Below are 20,880 nucleotides of genomic sequence, written 5' to 3' on the forward strand. Positions count from 1 at the left end.
CCGCCAACGGAACTATCTGGAATGGATTGGCTTCTAATCGGCTGGCAGACAATCCAACGAATTCCTTCTCTGCAAAAAAAAAAACTCCACACTGCTGATCAAAAGCAACAAATCAAAACAAACTTTTGGTTGCTATGATTCTTGACGCTGTATTGTGATGCAAAAAACTTCGGTTGCGTCGCGTCAGCTTTTTAGTACTCGACGACGGCGTTGACAGCTGACGCGACGCGACGTTCGACGCTGTATTGTGTTTCTGCCTTTATTCGACGAGCGGTGGGCGAAATGCGGGGCACGATTTTCAACAGATCCAGTCAACTTATCTGCTTTGCCGATGACATTGACATAGTCGGCAGATCATCTGCGGCGGTGGAGGAGATCTACCGCAAACTGAAACGCGAAGTAGGAAGGATTGGGTTGATGATTAATACGTCCAAGACGAAGTACATGCTGGCGTGCGGATCCGAGGCCGACCGAACCCGCTTGTCCAGTAATAACAAGGTCACGATCGACGGCGACGAGCTGGAGATAGTCGAAGACTTTGTCTATCTCGGCTCACTGGTGACCGCAGACAATGACACCAGCCGTGAGATCCGGAGGCGAATTATCAGCGGAAGTCGTGCCTACTATGGACTCCACAAGCAACTGCGGTCGAGAAGACTTAGCCCTCGCACGAAGTGTAACCTGTATATGACGCTCATTAGACCGGTTGTTCTCTACGGGCACGAGACATGGATATTGCTCGAGGAGGACCTGCGTACACTCGGAGCATTCGAGCGACGAGTGTTAAGAACCATCTTTGGCGGCGTACAGGAGAACGGAGTGTGGAGGCGAAGGATGAATCACGAGCTCGCGCGACTCTACGGCGAACCCAGTATCCAGAAGGTGGTGAAGGCTGGCCGGATACGCTGGGCGGGACATGTTGCGAGAATGCCGGACGACTGTCCAGCAAAACAGGTGTTCGCTACGAATCCGGTAGGAACAAGACGAGCGGGGGCGCAACGAGCGAGGTGGTTAGACCAAGTGGAGCGTGATCTGGCGAACGTGGGGTGCCCAAGAAATTGGAGAACGGTTGCTATGAACCGAGTGAATTTTAGGAATTATGTTCGTCAAGTTATGTCGTGAGACGGAATACTATGTAAATAAATAAATAAATAAATAAATCTATAAACAACTCACTAAAGGTCTCCCAATCAGCAACTTCGTCACGTACACTATCGAGCCATAGTCGAGCAGCCCCTTGTAGCTGTAAACGCGCACAATATAGTTTACCATCCACTATCCATTTGTAAGCTTTCGCGGCACTATCAATCGATTCTATCCACTCTTCTGCATCCATGCTTGTTGGATCTTTCAGATCAAATTTAGATATGAGATCCTGCATTTCACTTAGATCTGGCATTTTTTCCGCTCCCTTCAATCTGTTGAGAGCTGATTGAATATGTTGCTGGGTTCTTAGCAATTCAATATGTGCCTTCAACCGTTTATTTTCTCGTTCCAATGCCTCATTGTTGGAATTAATAGGCCCAGTCGAACCGCACGGTACATTTGTACTACCGTAATTGTCTCCGGATTTTTCAGGATGACTCATGATCACCTATCGCTACCAACTACTCCGGTATTCAACGAACTAATCGCGAAATTACTTCGGCACAGCGAAAATCACTGATCCTGTGTACAGATTTGTAAACCAATGGTCAAGATTGTACCAACAACGTGGGGGATTTTCTCAGAAAGACGACTGTTCTCAACCTAACTTTATTTCCTCTTCATTTTATGCATGTATTGGTCTCCACATTTCACACATTTGTGCTGACAGGGCAAGGTCAGCTTTCAGCATTTCAGCAGGGATGCAATCGATTCCAGGTGCTTTGTTGGATTTCATGTCTTTGATTGCCGCTTCTATTTCAGCTAGCAAAGGCGCTTTTGAGTTGATGCCATTTATGCTGCCTACTGTTGGCGCTTCGAGCTGCGGGTTCTGTTGGCCATCGCTATTAGTTACTCGAAAGAGTTGTTCGAAAAGCTCAGTACATTAATTGAGCTGATCTGTTCGATCGGTCAATAACTGACCTGCTCGGTCTTTTATTGGCATTCAAGCATCAGTCCTTGCATCTTTAAGGTGGCGAGAAATGTCATAAAGTTATCGGATATCTCCATTGGCGGCGGCTCTTTCTCCCTCTTCGGCTAGGGAGTTTGTCCAGGCTCTCTTGTCTCGTCTACAAGCTCGTTTAACTGCCTTTTCCAGCTCCGCATATCGTAAGCAGGCGGCTGCTTTTGCTGACCCGGTACATGCCTGCTCAATTCCGACTTTCGTTTTTCTCCGATCCTCGACCATCCTCCAAGTTTCATCCGAAATTTATTCACTTCTTCTTCCACAAACTTTACCGAGAGTACCATGGCTCGTCGTGATAAAGGCATTCTTGATTCCACACCACTGTTCTTCGACTGTTCCGTCTGTCGGCAATTCCGAGGCTCGAGCATCGATGCCACATTTTTATCGGTATTATCAGTGTATCTCTTTCTGTTATATTGAGACTTTTATGGGTGAGAATAAGATACACTGATAATACCGATCAAAATGTGGCATCGATGGGCTCGAGTTTCTAGCTGTTCAACGTATGCCCTTTTCACCTCTGGATTCTCCAACCGGCGGACGTTGTTTCGACACACGACTTTCTCCTCGCGTCGTTTGACACGCGCAACTCTCAGTCGTATCTCGCCAAGGACGAGGTGATGGTCAGATGCAATGTCTGCGCTTCGTTTGTTGCGGACATCAAGAGGGCTCCTTCTCCATTTTCGGCTGATGCAGATGTGGTCAATTTGATTTTCTGTTCGGCCATCTCGGGATACCCAAGCGACCTTATGTGCTGGTCGATGGGGGAAGAACTATCCACCGATCACCATGTTGTTGTTGCCATAAAATTCTACAAACAGCTCTCCGTTTCCGCTCATCGTTCCTAGGCCATGGCGCCCCATGAAGCGCTCAAGGTCTTGATTGTCGGAGCCAATCTTTGCGTTGAAGTCGCCCAATGGATTTGAATGTCACCCTTCGGAATTTTCTCTACCACGCTGTTCAGTTGACTGTTAAACTACTCTTTCTCCTGCAAATCGGCAACGTCAGTCAGCTCATAACACTGGACCATTCTAAGGTTCCTAAACCGTGTTCTAAATCTGGCTACGATTATTCTTTCACCCCGGTTCCTGGCCCCGATTCGCGGATACGATTGACTCACGGCGGGCAGAGCTGATGTGAGTATCTCCAGACACGAGGAGATGTGAGTTGTTCTCGTCTTGAATTGGGTCAAGAGACGGCTCGAAAGACGGCTCGAAAGACGGCCCTTAAGACACGAAGAGAGGCGCCGGCCCTTGTGCCTCAAAATAATCTAAAGAATGCATATGAGCACATACCTTAGGCAGAAACTGCGGTGAATCCTTGCACCCATGGTGGATAAAAAATACTATACAAAAAATACTATAAATTTTCTCATTTTGCCGCACAACTGAACACAATTTAATTCTTTTCAATCGTTGTCTGAAAAATTTGCGTGATCATTGGCGTATCTTCTCTCTTTATCGCAGTTCCCCAAATATATCCACTTTATTAAAGTTTATATAGAAGCATAGGTAAGATTATGACAAAAACTGATCCATAGTGGAAGCAATAAATTTGAGTAGAGTTACTAAAGAATCTTATCTTTTTAGAAAACTAGTAAATAAACATAAGCTAAATAGCTAGTAAAAAAAAAAGGATAAGCATTTTTCTTTTATTTTAAGTGTAACATCCTGATGGAAGTATTTTCAAATTGTTTGTTTGAGGTTTGAAGATTATTAATGAAAAAATAAATAAAAATTTTAGTGCTTTTTTTCCGAGAACTGCTTTTAAAACATCTAAACAGACCGGCTTCCATAATAAACTTACAATGTTGAGCAAATTGAAAGGTTTGATTATTGAACAATAAAAAAATATTTTCCTGACTACGAATAATGTTATCAGTTAATCAGTTATTATTGACTTTCAGCATTCGCATTTCCGGGGAATAAAATTCATGTCTGACATCGATAGAATCAACGTTTGGACTCCCGAGACCAATTGATGGATCAAATTATTACCCATGACAAATATGCCGCCACCACCATCTTTTTCCAATGTCTACAGAACTAATCAGTCTGAATCGAACTGCGTAGCGAAACGCAGACGCCACCTTCATTATGCGTTTTCGGGTTGTGATTTTGTTTTTATTATTTGGAGATTCTATTTCGGGGGATGCTACCGATGAAACTTGCGTTGTACGGTTCCTCGACACGGGAAGCATAGGGATCGGAATACCAAGTGAAACCTTCAACCGAGTGCCCTACTGTCAGTACTTGGGAGTACGCTATGCTGAACCTCCTGTGGGATCATTGAGGTTTAAGGTATATTCTCAAGTCTTGGTTCATTAATGAATCGAAATAACGGAAGGTTCTTTTTCAGAACTCAGTGATCTCTAACCCTAGAGGAGTTGAAAATTACACTGTGCTGGGAAATATCTGCCCCCAGGATGATGATTTTCGAAACCCCCAGGAAATAATCGGCGATGAGGATTGCTTATTCATGAACATCTTTTCTCCGAGGCGCGAAAATAATGGGACGAATTTAGCCAGGCGAAAGTTTCCGGTGCTAGTCTTCATCCATGGAGGATCTTTTATGGTTGGCTCAGCCGTTGTGGATATGAAGAATGGTGCAGATTTGTTAGTTGATAGCGTGAGTAGTTTATCAACTAGTAAGTGGATTTATTTTAATTACATTTTTCCAGGGCATAATGGTCGTGAGCATCAACTATCGATTAACCAGATTGGGATTTCTCCGATATCCTGAGTTCAACGTGTCAGGAAATTTTGGTTTAAAAGATCAACGAACAGCTCTACAGTGGGTTCAGAATAATATCGAATACTTTGGAGGTGATCCACAGCGCGTTACACTCATGGGTCAAAGTGCTGGAGCAGGATCTATCTGTTATCATATGTACTCGGAGCAAAGTCGAGGCCTATTTCAACAACTTTTTCCCTTGGGAGGTTCATTTTTAGGTTCATGGGCTTTGAACTTCAATCAACACGAGTCGGCAGAGCGATTGATAACAGCACTCAACGTGACAAGCCTGGAAGAACTACAGAGCATTGATTTCAAACAACTATTTGTGCGAGATAACTACGAAATATTTGGCTTTTTTACGATGTTTTATCCATCTTTTATACCAACTGTTGAAGACGTGAGCGATGAGGAACCTTTCATAACGCAGACGCCTTTTGACATCATCAAAACGGAACTTGCAAATCCCATTCCAGTACTTATAGGACATTCCGAAACGGAGTTTGAACTGTTGCTGGGTTACGCAAAGTTTTTGTATATGGGAGAAAATTTCCCCAACAAAAACAGGTCGGTCATCGAAAACGTACCGTGGCTTATTGACTATTACAACGCATCATCTGGAGATGAAAATTTCTATAGAAAAATGGCCAACATGGCGAATCTTTACTATCCCATCAAACGGCTGATAAAAACTTGGTCCCGGCAAGATTCTCCAATTTATTATTTCAAATTTGGCTTCGATGGAAAGTTTGGTTACTACAAGAATGAATTCTACAAATCCAGAACGAATGGAAGTCGTTACGGGGCCGTTCATGGTGATGATTTGGGATACATCTTTACACCTTATAATGTGAAAGAAGCACTTGCCAACCGAAGTCAGTTCAACCGGGAGTGGAAGGTCCATGAGCAGATGGTTGAGTTGGTGGCAAATTTTGTGAAATATGGGTATGGATGGGCTTTCTTAATCAAAGGGAAACTTTAAGCAATGACTGATTTTTTTCAGGAATCCAACACCAAAACCGTTGAAAAAACTGAACTTGACCTGGATTCCTTACAATGACAAGGCATCAGGAGGCAGATACTTGAGCATCGACAAAACACTCGAATTACGCATGGATGATGATTCCGACAATGAACTTTTCAAACTTTGGGATGACATTTTTCCGTGTATTTACTATTTCGAGTGTGAGAATCTTCAAAAGCGATTAGACAATACAGATTCGAGTGATGAGAAATCCCAGGAAGATGTTGATGAAGAAAACGAAATTTAATAAATTTTACGAATGATTTGAGTTTCGAACTTTTACTGATAGTTCATAAGGTATTTCAAATGCTTTTAGTTTAAAAACGATAGAAGTAAGTGTTATACATCAAATTTAAATCACAGTTTTATGCCCCGTAAGTTAGGCAACAGTTTGTTTTTCGTTTCAATCCTATACAATTCGGTTAAACCGCGTATGACGTGAATCAATTTTCTGTTTACAGATCAACCATCAAAATAAAACAAACTGAATATGATATTCGTTCTCAGAAAATTATTATCAATTTTGAATTATTCATCAAATTTGAGTTTATTGTCTGTCTTCACAATTTTTGTAAACAAGTATAAAACAGTAATAATGTTCACTTCCTTCAATAAAACCGACTCCAGAGATCAATTGGGGAATTGAAATAGCTCATTCGGAATGGCACCAGTATCTTGAACCAATTAAGAATCGATTAGTCTGAATCGAACGGCGTTGGGAAACGCTTCCTATATTTGTTCCATCATGTGCAATCGAATCGTAGTTTTGTTTTTATTTCTTTTTGAATTAATACGCTGCAATGAAACTGATAAAACATGCGTTGTACGGTTTCGTGGCTCCAACAACATAGGAATTGGAATACCAAGTGAAATTTTCAACCTTGTACCCTACTGTCAATATTTGGGAGTTCGATATGCGGAACCTCCTTTGAGATTTAAGGTTTACCTTCGAGTCTTCAAACTTATTAATTCATGTACAAATATAACTGACTTTATTTTCTAGAACCCAGTGATTCATAACCCCAAAGGAGTTGAAAATTACACATCGTTGGGTAATATCTGTGCCCAAGAAGATAATTTTCTTAGTCCTCAAGGAGCTATCGGTCAAGAGGATTGTTTATTTTTGAATATCTACTCCCCATGGCGCGACAAAAATGGATCGAACTCAGCTCATCGCAAATTTCCTGTACTGGTTTTCATTCATGGTGGATCGTTTTCGATTGGTTCATCAACATTTGATATTCATGGAGCAGATTTGCTAGTTGAAAGTGTAAGTTGCTTATTTTTAACCAATCGGCCTGTTAAACATTTTCCATTTTAGGGCGTTTTAGTTGTCAGCATAAACTACCGACTTTCGATGTTGGGCTTTCTGCGATATCCCCGGTTTAACGTTTCAGGGAACTTTGGCTTGAAAGATCAACGAACAGCTTTGCAGTGGGTTCAGAAACACATCAAATACTTTGGAGGTGATTCAAAGCGCGTTACACTAATGGGCCAAAGTGCTGGAGCTGCGTCTATCTGTTACCATCTGTATTCGGAGCAAAGTCGAGGACTTTTCCAACAACTTTTCCCCTTGGGAGGTTCATTTCTTTCTCCATGGGCTTTAATTTATAATCCACAGAAGTCAGCAGATGATTTGATCGAGGATCTCGACATTTCTAGCATAAAAGAACTGCAGGAAGTTGATTTCGAACAGTTCTTTCTGGGAAATACCCGTGGAAGTTACAAATTTCTATCGATGTACAACCCATCTTTCATTCCAACCATTGAAAGCATTAGTGAAGACGAACCTTTCATCACGAAATCACCTTTGGAAACCATTGAATCACACCTTCCATATCAGATTCCCATTCTTATTGGACATACCCAAACAGAATTGGAGCTAGTGTTTCGGTTGACGAAGTTTTTGTTTGTCGGTGATAATTTTCCCAATACAAATGATTCAGTCACCGCTAACGTAATGCGACTAGTAAAACAACGTCAAAAATCTACTAGTGATTCCGATTTCCTGGGAAAATTTGTCAATATGGCTGATATGCACTATCCGATCAAACGACTGATACGGATCTGGTCCGATCAACTATCCCAATCACCCTTGTACTATTTTAAATTTAGTTTCGATGGGAAATTCGGTTCTTATAAAAATGAATTCTACAAATTCAGAACGAATGGAAGTCGTTACGGGGCCGTTCATGGTGATGATTTAGGGTACATATTTACACCTTATAATGTTGAAGAGGCCCTTGCCAATCGAAGCCAGTTCATTCGAGAGTGGAAGGTTCACGAACAAATGGTTGAGCTGGTGGCAAATTTTGTCAAATACGGGTACTGATTGGTCATTGATTGTTGATGGTAAAAATCTTATATAACCATGTTTATTTTACAGAAATCCAACACTGACACAGCTTAAAACGTCCAACTTGACGTGGATTCCTTACAATGACAACACAACACAAGAAAGATATTTGAACATTGGCGAAACGCTGGAACTGGGTACAGATAATGATTCAATAGATGAGCTGTTCCAATTTTGGCATGATATATATCAATGTCTATACTTGTTTGACTGTAAGGCAGTTGATAATCGATTGGAAGATGGTGGATTTAGCATAGAGGAATTAACGGAAGATGCCAATGAAGAACATGAAATTGAATGAAGACTTATTTCAGAAAAATTTAAACTAAGCTCAATGCAGTCTATTGAGCATCTTTAAGCCAAATAATTTAAGTTACAATTACTATGTCTATTAATTTGAAGTCATTTAGTCACTTAACCCTTCAAAACCCATTTTTTTGTCACTGAAAAATTAACAGAAGGCAAATTTTATAGATAAGGAAAAATTTTTGAGACAGTTTTTCAAAAATTGCATAACCACAGGGACACAAGAACTTGATTTTCAGTACTTTTTCGGTTGTAGTGTTTGTAGTGAGTGAGGCATGGAAGCGTAAAAATGATTTATTGAAGAGTATTTAAAAGGTTAGATTCGTCAATGTTATGATTTTGTTTTGTATAATCTGATATGGCTTCCAAAGTTCCAAAAGCTCACCAACACGAAAACTAGTAGATTTAAATAAAATTTATCTCTGTGCATGAGGACTTTTTAATGATTGTTTGATGATTGGTATTGTGATGAATACATGAAAACTGATCGTTGATGTCTGTCTCGGAATGGTTATTCTATATTACAATCTTAGAGAAGATGGTCGCGTGTTGTGAGTGGTTAGTCGTCGCGTTTACCACAGTTTTTACACACTTCAACCACTTTTCCTAAATTTTGAAACATAGCAATAATTTATATAATTTTTATTAAAATTTTTCTACATATCACTTAGATATTCCAATTAATATGAGAAGTTAGGTAATGTTGTACAATTTTTCTCGAATTGCTTTTGTTGTTTCCCACCCCCGCCTTTTGACGGGGCTTATGTTTCATCGCTTCAACCTAACTTAGGATAATTTTTTTTCTCAACAACTGCTTGTCAAACAGTTTTCATCCGTAGGGGTTGTGAGGTTTTCATATTAAGTAAAAAGTAAAGTAAGTAAAAATAATGATTGACTTTAGTTTTAAGCTGATTTTAGCGTCAATAGGAATACAAAAATAACAACCTGATAAGCACGACACTGAAATAAATAGCTTCCCTACAAACATAAAATTGCATTGGAAATGATAACTCAAGTCGTTCACAATGTTACTATGAATCACAATTCGAACCAAATAATAAAACGATTGTAAAACTGGTTACTGGAAGTCGGTTTAGATCGGATATGATGAAAAGTTCGCCATGTTAACATATTCTGAAGAAAATTTCGTTCAATTTCTTCACCCGGCCAGGCTTCAAGTCAGAAAACAACTTTTATCTCTCTTTGCATCCAGAGCGGTGCAACCAGAGATGCCACACGTTCCGATTTTCTGGTTTTTATACCGATTTTAGACAAAATTTTTAATCAAGAATCTGTTTACACTGAATACCGATATTTGACAAAACGTACCGATTTAATTCCAATTTTTGAAAAATTCTTTCAGAGAGGAAAATTATTTCCAAAATATGATTATAAATATCCGAACCATTATTAACCAGCAAGTCTCAGCGTCTTTGTCTTTTATGTCAACTGCCTTGAGATCAAATCGTGATCAGCAAATAATATGGTGAATTAGAGATTATAGTAGATAAGACGTTAAAAGCAGTGTTCCGAAAATCAATCAAAATAAACACTCAGAATACGTTTAATTTGAAACATTTTGACTTTATAATAAGAAAGCACCTCTCGCAACTTCTTCGCCCGACTGATAGCAATCTCGATCAGCGTTCACTCAGCAATGCCAACCGAGTCGCATCATTCAGAATCATAATAGATTTTGATAACTTTTGCAGCAGTTTTCTATGAATTCTTCAGATCAGGCATGCAAATTTTCATTCAGTCACGTTGACGGCGAAATTTATTTTGGATCACTATACCCAAGAAAATATGATCAGTCATGGGTCATGTCATGACAGAAATATTCCGAAAATGTGAATGTAAATACCATTCATATTCACGTGATGTAAATATATGTCACGTATGAGAGGAGGGGGCAATGAATGAAATTTTAGAACCAAATGGAAATAAAAAAAAGCGTCTAGGAAAGTAATTTTTTATACTTTTTATGCAGGTCTCCTACAATGGGGCATCGGGAGACCATGTGTATTGGGCCTAAATTCCTTCTTGTCCTCAATGTCCGACGGTACAACTCGACTGGCTGGTGGTGATGCTGTGCCTGCCGAATGTATAGCCGAAGGCCGAATGGGCGTCGTCTCACTTCGTGTAACCGAGGATTAATCTTCGGCCACACACTATGGTTAGTTAGAATTTGCCGTAGAATAACATTTGAAAATCTGCTTGGCAAACAAAGCTGCAAAAAAAACATTGGTGATATTTCTCATGACCCATTTTAACTATCATGTCATGACTGATATATTGGAGATTTCAATGATCAATGACAGAATGGAAAAATCTTTCTTTTCCTAAATAATCATTCATAGCATGCTTTCCTTTCAAAAAAATCTTAAACAAACGACATGTGAGAAAAGAATGGGTCACTAGTGGCAGTTTTTGTCTCATGACTATGACATTATCCCGTCCCTGCTTCAGATGTTTCATAAGACATATATTTTTTTTTTGTTTCGATTATAGTCGTTTTACCATCTTTATGGCATTCGCGACTTTATCAACGGTGCAGTTGGCAGATCATTATTGAAAAACTTATCCGGTACAACCCTGTTCGATGTTTGCTCTTGGGCTCGAACTCGCGGACATCGGCTCAGGAGACAACAGACTTGCCAACTGAGCTATATCACAAGCCCTTTACGACATAATGAAATCTCACGCGAACATTGGTTTTGCAAATATCGCATATCGGAGATGAATGAGATACAAACTGATCCATTCTAAATGTCACTCACTCAGTATCCGCCTGGCATATTTGAAATTGAAAACACGGCTAGTGTAAAAAAACGCTGTAAAATCAAATAAATTTATTAATTGGCTATGTTTAAAATCAATCAACATTTGCAAATGATCGGTTGCATGTATCACTCACTCACTGCCTGAACCATTCACTCCAGATCCTAGACAAACATGATTATACGGCATCGCTCATTGTCATTGGTGAGATTCCAATTTGGTGATGGTGCTTCACTGTTTTGACGACAAGCATCGTGCGAGGTGATCTATATTTTAGCGATAATAGTACGAACGATGATCGGAAAGGTCCAGTAACAATCAATAACAAAACCCGATCGCTGTACGTTCAGTTGCGAAGTGCAATCAGGAACATTCATTCATTAGTTGGGAAGAATGACAGCTTGCTGATAAATTCCTTGAAAAAAAAAGGAACATTCATTAAAAATGAGTGATTTTCGGAACTCTGGTTAATAGCTCTTACTTCGAAGATGTATGTATAAAACTCCAAATCCGCTCTTCTGTGTCAAAATGGCACTATTGGAAGTTTGGAGGCTTTTAACTTTATTCGGATGCATACAAATAAAACAATTTCTTCAAGGACCTCAAAAAATTCTTTTAATCTTTCAATTTGCATCATTACTTTTTGATGGACCAAAACTCCCTAATCAGACTTTGAGTGTTAATTTGACAACCTTCGCTCAAAATCGCTATATCTCTCTTGTTTCTTAATTATTACTTATATTTTTGAAAACCTCGTGTTGTTAATGAAATATTTTAAATATCGCAGCGCTCATGTTATTACACCACTAGAACCAGTAGGAAATTGGCTTTCTTGTGTACTTAAACTTGATGCGAAAATGTTGCGTTTATATACTCAAAATCCAGTTAAAAGTTGTATTGCATTAAACTGTTGCATGAAAATCTGAAATAAATGCAAATTGACGAAAAGTTCGAAAAACAACTACTTTTGAAAATTCGTTAAAAATTCTGTGTCATGTATTTTGAAAAGTACAGTTTTTTCCACTATTTTCAATTTTTATGGTCATGTTTTAAAACAAAAATTTAAAAAAATACACACTTATGTGCAACGTATAGCTTTTAAATTCAGATTTCTTAGACTCTAAGTGATTTTTTTAAGCATTCCGTAGCTGATCCGCAGACTGAAGTGTTTAAACTGAAAATGGTCTGAACAAAATATTTGAATTACTTTACGAGGTATCCAAAACAGTAAATTTTGTAATAATTGGTTGAGAAACAAGAAAAATATACTGGTTTTAGTAAGGAATGTCAAATTGACACTCCAGGGACTGTAAGGGGTAAAAATTCTTGTACGAATTAGGGTAAAATAAATTTGTGCATTTTTTGGTAAAAATGATGTACATTACAAGTATTTGAAAAATGACGGTTTTCACTCAATAATCAAAATTATTGAAGACCGCGAGTAGTTTTGATTGCTGAAAAAAAGTGATTGAGGTTTTCTTTGCGAATTTTTTTTCTAAATGTGAAAAAAGTGGGAAATTTGACAAAATTTTAAACTGCACCGAACTTTTGATACTTATAAAACTATGATTCAAATCGTTTCGCAGTCTTCAACTAAGTTGCTAAATGAATTAAGATCTTTAATAACACATTCTCAATGACTTTCTTGAAAGATGTCAGAAATAGTTCTTATCTTATCTTTTTCTATTCCAATTTCTCAAAATTGTAGAATTCATTTTTTTCACAACGTTGTACTTCTTAAACAAGAACAGGAAAGATCCGAATCCAAAATTGAATAAGATAAGAAATTGATTCAAAATCAGCTTTTATTTAGTTTTCATGTAGCTTTATTAGTTTTCAATGCAGTTGTCATAGCACGATTTTACCAAAAACTAACCAATTTTTAAATTACCACCTGCCATATCACCATAACTAGGGGTAATAATTAAAATCTTACAAATGTTTGTGTTTTGGATGTCCATATCTTCCAAAATCACTTATGAAAACATAAGCATCAAAAATACTGTTCCCCTGTCTAAATATAGAATTTTGTTGCCTAAAAATACTCAATGATATTAGAGTTTTGAGAAAATAAATCGGAACATCCGCAGTGGACTGTTTCTTTAACAAAATATATGATGTTTTAAATTGGCGATATAAGGAAAATTGCATTTTTTTTATATTCTTTCAATAACCTTGGTTTTAAAAGCTACGAAAACAAAATTGGGTATTTAAACGGTATTTTTTACGGTTTACACGTTAAACTGGAATTTTCATAAAGAACACCGATTTCCTCGGGGTTGAAAATGCCGATTTTAATGTGGCATCACTTGGTGCAACCACATTGCTAAAAATTAGATGGTGTATGGGAAATAATAACATCACAGTAGCACAACAAAGTCCTCCATAGTAGAGTTTAGCTTGGGAAGCTCTTGGGAACATGCATATAATTAAAAGGAAAATAGCTCCTCATGTTATGTTTTAATAATATTGTCATGAGAAGGTACTTGCAAGACACGCCGACGCAAAATCATTTGATTTTTTACAAAAAAATACGAAAACTCTACAAACAGCTCTTGCATGAAAGCAGACATTCCAGAAGTGCATTTTGAATGAATCAATAAAAATTTAAATAATTTAAATCTTAAAATTTGTAACTTAGGTTAACAGAAAACACGATAATACTAAAAAAAATTAATCTGCTTTTTCTATGTTATAATGCCTCCGAAACAGAACTTTCGTAAATTTGGCTAACAAATATCTTCAACATTTATTTTGAATGTTATTTTTAGTGAAAATATCACTTTTTCATTCAATAACTTTTAAAATAGTGTTTTGAATGGCAAGAAAAATATCCCTTTTCGAAACTCAATTTACCGCTGAGCAGTTTTCAATATTTTTTCAGAAATGTTTTGAAAGACTAGAAGGAGACCTAAACATTGATTTTACTTCCCTATTTAGAGATCTCTGAAGCAAAAAGACATTTTTTTTTGTTTTGTTTCGATTATAGTCGTTTTACCATCTTTATGGCATTCGCGACTTTATTAACGTTACAGTTGGCGGATCGTTATTGAAAAACTATCCGGTACAACCGTGTTCGATGTTTACTCTTGGGCTTGAACTCGCGGACATCGGCTTAGGAGACAACAGACTTGCCAACTGAGCTATATCACAAGCCCCAAAAAGACATTGTAAAAAAGTTTTGAATTCATCGAAAATTTTCACAATTTAGTTTACATTTTTTTTCCTAGTAAAAAACGTCAAAGATTTTTCTAGCATCCTGGATTGGGAAGAGTTGTTCAATGTGAGAAGCAGAAGCACCAAATATTGACTCTGGAAACGGTTTGCATGCGTTGAGAGTAAAAATTTTCTCTCTCTTGCCTTATTTAAGTAGGTAAGTGAGCCTTAACTTGGCATGCTCCTTATCTTGGCATGCCAAAATGCATTTTGGTGATTTTCATGTCAAACATGCGCCTAAAAATGAAAAAAAAATCAAACATAAAAGAAAATCGCATATGGCAATATTCTGCATAGCATTTGTCCACAATTGAATCCAAATGACTGCGTAATAATTTTTTTTCGCATGACAAACTGCAAATAAAATTATGATCTTCGGAAAAAATCTCAAATGAACCTACATTGCTAGTGCATTTGCCATCTTCGGATTGATTTCCAATACACACTTCATTATGGAAAAATCACAAAAAATTACCGTTGGTTACAGCAAAACATGGCAAAAAATATAAAATTATAACTTACTCCAAACAACGTACATTTTCTATCTAGAATTGAAGATAATATAAACATTTTTTTCGCCTAATCTTGGCATGCAATTCCACAAATAGAAGTATGCATGTATGTGTGAAAACGACATCAGCAGGCAGCGGCAGCCGGCAGCCGGCGGCCGTTCGTCGACCGACGGTGCACAGTGGTCTGGAAATTGAAAATCTGGTCGAAAGTAAAATGAATGATCGAAATGACTTAAAAATATCATGAATGTATTTTGGACTACATTCAATTTATTTATCTCTCAAGCCGATTTCATTTGATTTGTATTGAAGATTAACATTTTCTGCATACATGTGTCGCTTTAAAAGGAATTGTTATAAAGTTCAAATTATGACACTCTTAATATTATGTTTATTTAAAAAAATAATTGCACTGCAATATTGAAATACTATGTTTTAACGAGCTTGAATTTTTATTGTTTTCAATTTCATGTGAAATCAAGAATAATATTTTGACCAAGTTTGTTTTTTATCATACATCACTGTGTATCAGCAGAAGGTGATGATGTTTGTTCTCTGTAGGAATGGAATATGCGAAGGAAGCGCTGCCTAGTTCGGGTAATGATTTTGCATGAGTGCGAGTGAGATGCAGCCCTTATTCCACCCAGCTTTTGAATTTGCTGTTCGCTTCCATTGCCTATAGTTCAAAAACGAACGAGTGAGATGCAATCTATTTCTATCAGGCTGGCTGGAGCAAAAGTTTGTCTTGTTCTGCTAGAAAACTCCTAAGGGCGACATTTTAAACATTTATGATTCTAAGAATCGTTCGCTTACTTTAGTTTAAGCTTTAGTTTGCCTCTTGCCTCGGTCATAATGGTTTTTAAAATGTCGGTCCTCCTTTTAAGGGAGTGGAATGGAAAAGAAATATGATCATTTACTATCTTATGTTAACCTGTTTACTTCAATGGGAACAGATCTATCATGATTGCATGTTTAAAATTGAGCGATTGATTTGTTTGCTTCATTAATAAACATATTTATGTTAACCAGTGCAAAAATTTGAAACCAATTTGTTTTAAATTATCATATCATTCTTATTATAAAAATCATAAACACACAAAACTGAAATAAACAAGTAAAACTTTTTTACGTAAGATGATCATTCTACATGCAAATATCAATTCTAAAAGTTGATTGACATTTCGTACTTCCGACTTTTTGAAAACAATACAGAAAATTGTTGTGCTTCCTTCCGGGATATTTTCAATGAATTCGTGGGGGCTGCTGTTGTATTAGTGAGGCAAGTTTTTTCTAGAGACGGCCAATTTAAGGAACTCATAAAGGGCCAACATTCGGCGCGGGGGCTAAAATAAGGAGCATTTCAATCAATAGTTTGATCAGGTTTATCTCAAATTATCAACCGCTTTCAAGCAAGGACATATTTTTACTGCCTTTCAGGCTAGTAAGCAATCATATTTGTCGAAGGATTATTGAAGGTACACATTACAGGAAGACTACAATCATGGGAAATCTTGTCAACCATGCCTTAGGGGCCAACATTGGGTACATTTACCCTATATCTTATTCAGGGAGACGCTCACTAAAGTAGACAATAAGTTGCTTTATCAATACTGGAATCTGAAATTTTCTTTTACCGTGGTTTAATGAAAGGAAATCTTTCGATTGCTTCAATTCGGTATAATTATTCAACCAAATAGACTCACAACACATATAAGAGAAAGTCGTACGTCTCGGTGGTCGTGTGGTTAGCGTGGTAAGACGGTAATCGCTGGTTCACTGATGGCATGGGTTCGATTCCTATCTCGGTACTGGGTGTTAAATGTTAATCTTATGTTGTCCACGTCATTTATTCAGTCTGTAAAGCCTAAATCGGCTAAGACGGTGTATGTCTTTTTAAGAGAAAGATGCTGTTTTTGTGAGTTTCATACGATCATTCTATATGTGTACGTATGTATATGGAACGATTAACAAAGTTGTTGAGAAATATTCCTAAAAAATGTTTGCTGGCTTGAAGCTTGCTGGAATACCAAACCTGAATACAGCATCGAGGGCTACACCTCAGATCAGGATTAATACCTGTATCAGAATCAGAATAAGGATCAACACCTGAATGAAAATAATTCAGGAGCTGGGAATCAAGATTAGGTTCAGGATCAATATGCGAGTTAAGATCCGATCTGGACAAGAATCAAAGTGAATGATAGGAATAAAATCCTCATTTGTATCTGAACGAGATTCAGTTTTTTATGAAGATAAAAATTAGGATAAGGATGAAGTTCAGGAAAAGAATCAAAATCTTGAACTGGACTTGAATCTGAATCTTGATAGGGATCGGCATCAGGTTCAAGATCAGAATAAAGAGTCATAGATCAAGATCAAGAACAGAATCAGTAGCAGGATCAGGATAAAATCCTGAATTTAGAGCAAGATCAAGATAAAAATAAGTATGAGATTCAGAATCTGAATCAGGTTTATGATTTGTTGAAAAGGATCTGGATTTGGATCTTTATCTTACATCAGTATCTGAATCAGGATTGGATCGTACAGAAATTTGAAAAATGTCCCCCTTCCCAGTAGGAAGATATCAAGATGAGAGGGGCCTATCTCACAATTTTTTACAAAACTCAAAAACTAACTAAACAAATGGAACCAAATTTGGTAGGGGATTGCATTAAGGTATGAGAAATGGTTCAATGAATATTTGGCACCTACCGCTCCTAAATAACTGGGATGAAGAAAGAGGGAAAGGGGCTTTATTTTACTTTTTTTGCATAATGGGAGAACTAATGGAGCAAATGGAACCAAATTAGGCTTGGGAAGATTTTTGGCCAATATAAATGTTTATATGATTATTTCTAATACCTTTTTTCTTTTAACGGGGAAATGCGAAAGGAAGGACGAAATTTTATAAAGCCACTGCGGTGGTGCACTGAACTGGTCGGGGTGATGTCCCCGACAAGTTCGAATTCGTTTTTGCCGATAAGTTTGCAAGAAAGTGTTTGATCTGGCAAGATATATACAGCTGCGGACGAAAATCCCCGGTTTTTGTGAAAATCAAGACCATGGAATCCGAAATGTACAAGGAGGAGTGCCTGAAAAACGTTTTTTTCCGTATATTAGATCTCACATAGGACCAGTAAAGTTTTCGCCAGATTTTGCAAGCTGCCACTACAGCAAAGAGGAACTACAATGATATCGAGCCAACGGGTGGATTTTGTCGAAAAGGACATCAACCCACCAAACTGCCCTCAATTCTGCCCAATCGAAAAATTTGGGGCAATTGTCAAGCAGAAGATGAAGAGAAGAATGGTAGGAAGACTTGGGATGCAACAGAGATGAAGAGATTGTGGAACAAAATGGCCGCAGAGGTCAGTGAATAGGGTGTCCAAACTATGATGAGTGGTACTCTTCGAAAAGTTCGAAAACTCATCAAAACACTATCGGAATATTTTTTTCATATTATTTTTTCTTTGAAGTGCAATAAAAACCCTACATTTTAAGTACAAAACATTTTTATTTCGTTTACATAGATCTGAGATAGACCCATTTTAAAGGCGTTCAGATTCATCGTGATCCATGCTTTATTCATCTGCAATCTCCAGCTGCAGTTTTAATTTTCAAAAGGTTGATCCTGATTTATGCTAAAATTTATGAAAATGATACCTCCAAGAAAAATTTATTCTTAGTAGAGCCAGCTAGTCAGAAATAAAACTTAGTTTGAGTTCAACTGGGTTGGCTACACACATCAATGGATTTGGAAATCGCCAAATGCTCGAAATTTTCTTCCATGTTCAAGTTTACATACATTTTTTTTTTATTATTTTTCACTGTTCATGAGATTTCATCTTAAAAAAACACCGAATAATTCGTATTCTTCAATTCTCCGTCTTGCCAAGCCGACAGCTAGCTGACAAATTCTTAAAAAATAATAATAATTCTTCAGTTATCATTCATGCGAATATTTTGCCTTATTTTCCATTCATTCAATTCGATTTTCCGAACGATGACACAGCTGACAAACTTAAGATAAATGTTGCAATCCAATTGGCAGAGAGGAAAATTTTCCACGGAAATACAAGAACGAAAACGCCATCCAGCCAGGCAACCAGGCTAGCTTATTGACTTTGTTCTTCTTTTCAACGAATCGCACATGCACGGCGAGAACACAATCCAATTCGGAAGCTCAAAGATCGAACCAATTGCATTTATTCTTCGGAACTGGAAATCGCACCACAGCCCCACAGCTCGCAATCGCACATTCATATTTCCTTGCATTTGCTTCCGCTTCGAGGAAATTCTGCTTCCGTTATACGAGAGAACCTTAACATTCCGGTTCATTTTTCACTGGCGGATTTTCATTTCCCGGATCAAGTTTTCTTTGTGACGGAACAGTTAAAAAAAAAAAATCAATTATAGTATTCATCTAGCTACCTTTTAATTTTTCCAATGCAAACAAATAAATTAGAAATAGTTCACTTTGAAATTGTATTCAAGAGCTTCGTCTGTTAACGTAGCCCAACCTCCTCATTGTTGAAGGAAAATATATTACCTGAAGGTAGTCCACTGGAGCGAAATAATACCTGCTGAAAACGTACGAGATATGATTCACCTGATTTGAGGTCGGGCAAATAAAGTCCAAATGTGATAATGGGACCGAAACTAAGATCCTTCTTTCTCCATGCAACCGCTAGGCCCCAATCTTTCTCAGAACTGCAGCCAATCTTATGCGTAATGGCGTCCCCGAATGGTAATAAAAATCACCCGCATTCTCAGAAAACTACCGACTGGTTTGGATTCTTCCTGGTACTTCGGAAGCAAATTTTATGTCGAGGTCAACGGGGATCATAAAACTTATTACCGCGGTATTGCGCAGGGGACATAAAAATAGTGAATATAATTCCTATTTATCTATGACAGATTCACGAGCAATGCGAATCAAATCCCAGGGGGTGAGAAAAAAATATAAAATTTTTCCATCCATCTCTGTGTAAACTCTAAGCTAATTTGCAATCCAAATCGAATGGAAAAAGAAACGATGACTGTAAGAGAATCGGAAGATCTTCTTGGCATTTCCACCACCATAGCAAAAGAACATGCTGAAAGATGCTGCAGCATGCATATGTATGTATGTTATGTACGTGTGAAGGCCAAACGGATGCTGTACGTTGGCTAGTGTCTGAATGGACATAAATAACCTCCAGTTGAGAAGATTGTCTAGTACTACAAACAGGGAATGGATTCTTGTGAATTTGAAATTTTGATTGCACAAGTCACTTTAACACGGAATGTTAAACTGGAGTGCCTCTCCTGAAATAAAATCGGAAAGTCTAAAGGTAAATAAAAGGTAACATGAAATTTTTATCATTGCAGATTTTTACGAATAAACACTTTTTTATATAATTTTATTAGGAAGTGAAAAGATTATTTCATTACTCTTACAGTAATAAAAACAGTTAGGTAGAGTCTCACTAAATCTATTTCGAAATTTTATTAAAATAAATCCCATCTGAAGTTGATTGCCCGTACGATTGAATCACTCCTCACTATTGGTATCCAACACACAAAAAAGTGCCAAACTAACTTTATCAAGAAATCCGAACCGTAGATAACTGTTCAATCCATCAATTAGAGAACGAAATAAAATACCCGGAAGCAGTTTCGACTGGAAAATACACATTCGGGATTTCCAATTCGGGCGTAATGTACAAACTTTCGCAGAAGTTCGCTTTCCCTCTGCTGTCCACATCCGGAATCTGGAACCGGACAAACAGAACAATATGCAAAGTTTATCACATTATCCACCGTCCTCCCTCTTCCGGTTATCTCCTGTTGACCTCAACCA

The 20,880-nt window shown here is 37.6% G+C and overlaps 2 protein-coding genes across 2 annotated transcripts; both read left to right on the plus strand.

Annotated features, from left to right (window-relative positions):
- Positions 1-4,064: 4,064 nt before the first annotated feature.
- On the plus strand, positions 4,065-6,135 carry LOC129747053 (esterase E4-like). Its single transcript, XM_055741068.1, has 4 exons — positions 4,065-4,410; positions 4,469-4,738; positions 4,791-5,788; positions 5,847-6,135. Exons 1-4 carry the CDS (start codon positions 4,207-4,209, stop codon positions 6,112-6,114), a joined length of 1,740 nt encoding a protein of 579 aa, XP_055597043.1. The 5' UTR covers positions 4,065-4,206; the 3' UTR covers positions 6,115-6,135.
- Positions 6,136-6,578: 443 nt separating this feature from the next.
- LOC129746723 (juvenile hormone esterase-like) lies at positions 6,579-10,169 on the plus strand. Its single transcript, XM_055740577.1, has 4 exons — positions 6,579-6,807; positions 6,871-7,137; positions 7,189-8,192; positions 8,254-10,169. The coding sequence occupies exons 1-4, from the start codon at positions 6,613-6,615 to the stop codon at positions 8,522-8,524; spliced, it is 1,737 nt and encodes a 578-aa protein (XP_055596552.1). The 5' UTR covers positions 6,579-6,612; the 3' UTR covers positions 8,525-10,169.
- Positions 10,170-20,880: the final 10,711 nt, after the last annotated feature.

This window comes from Uranotaenia lowii, chromosome 2 (assembly GCF_029784155.1).
Source record: "Uranotaenia lowii strain MFRU-FL chromosome 2, ASM2978415v1, whole genome shotgun sequence".
In the NCBI taxonomy this organism is placed as follows: Eukaryota; Metazoa; Arthropoda; class Insecta; order Diptera; family Culicidae; genus Uranotaenia; species Uranotaenia lowii.

What these genes read in the sequence shown, in the direction of transcription:
- LOC129747053 (XM_055741068.1), top strand. Translation starts at nt 4,207, where the DNA reads ATGCGTTTTCGGGTTGTGATTTTGTTTTTATTATTTGGAGATTCTATT. An exon ending in CAGATTTGTTAGTTGATAGC is followed by an intron (nt 4,739 to 4,790) that starts GTGAGTAGTTTA and finishes ACATTTTTCCAG; the next exon opens with GGCATAATGGTCGTGAGCAT. An exon ending in GCAAATTTTGTGAAATATGG is followed by an intron (nt 5,789 to 5,846) that starts GTATGGATGGGC and finishes GATTTTTTTCAG; the next exon opens with GAATCCAACACCAAAACCGT.
- LOC129746723 (XM_055740577.1), top strand. Translation starts at nt 6,613, where the DNA reads ATGTGCAATCGAATCGTAGTTTTGTTTTTATTTCTTTTTGAATTAATA. An exon ending in CAGATTTGCTAGTTGAAAGT is followed by an intron (nt 7,138 to 7,188) that starts GTAAGTTGCTTA and finishes TTTCCATTTTAG; the next exon opens with GGCGTTTTAGTTGTCAGCAT. An exon ending in GCAAATTTTGTCAAATACGG is followed by an intron (nt 8,193 to 8,253) that starts GTACTGATTGGT and finishes TTTATTTTACAG; the next exon opens with AAATCCAACACTGACACAGC.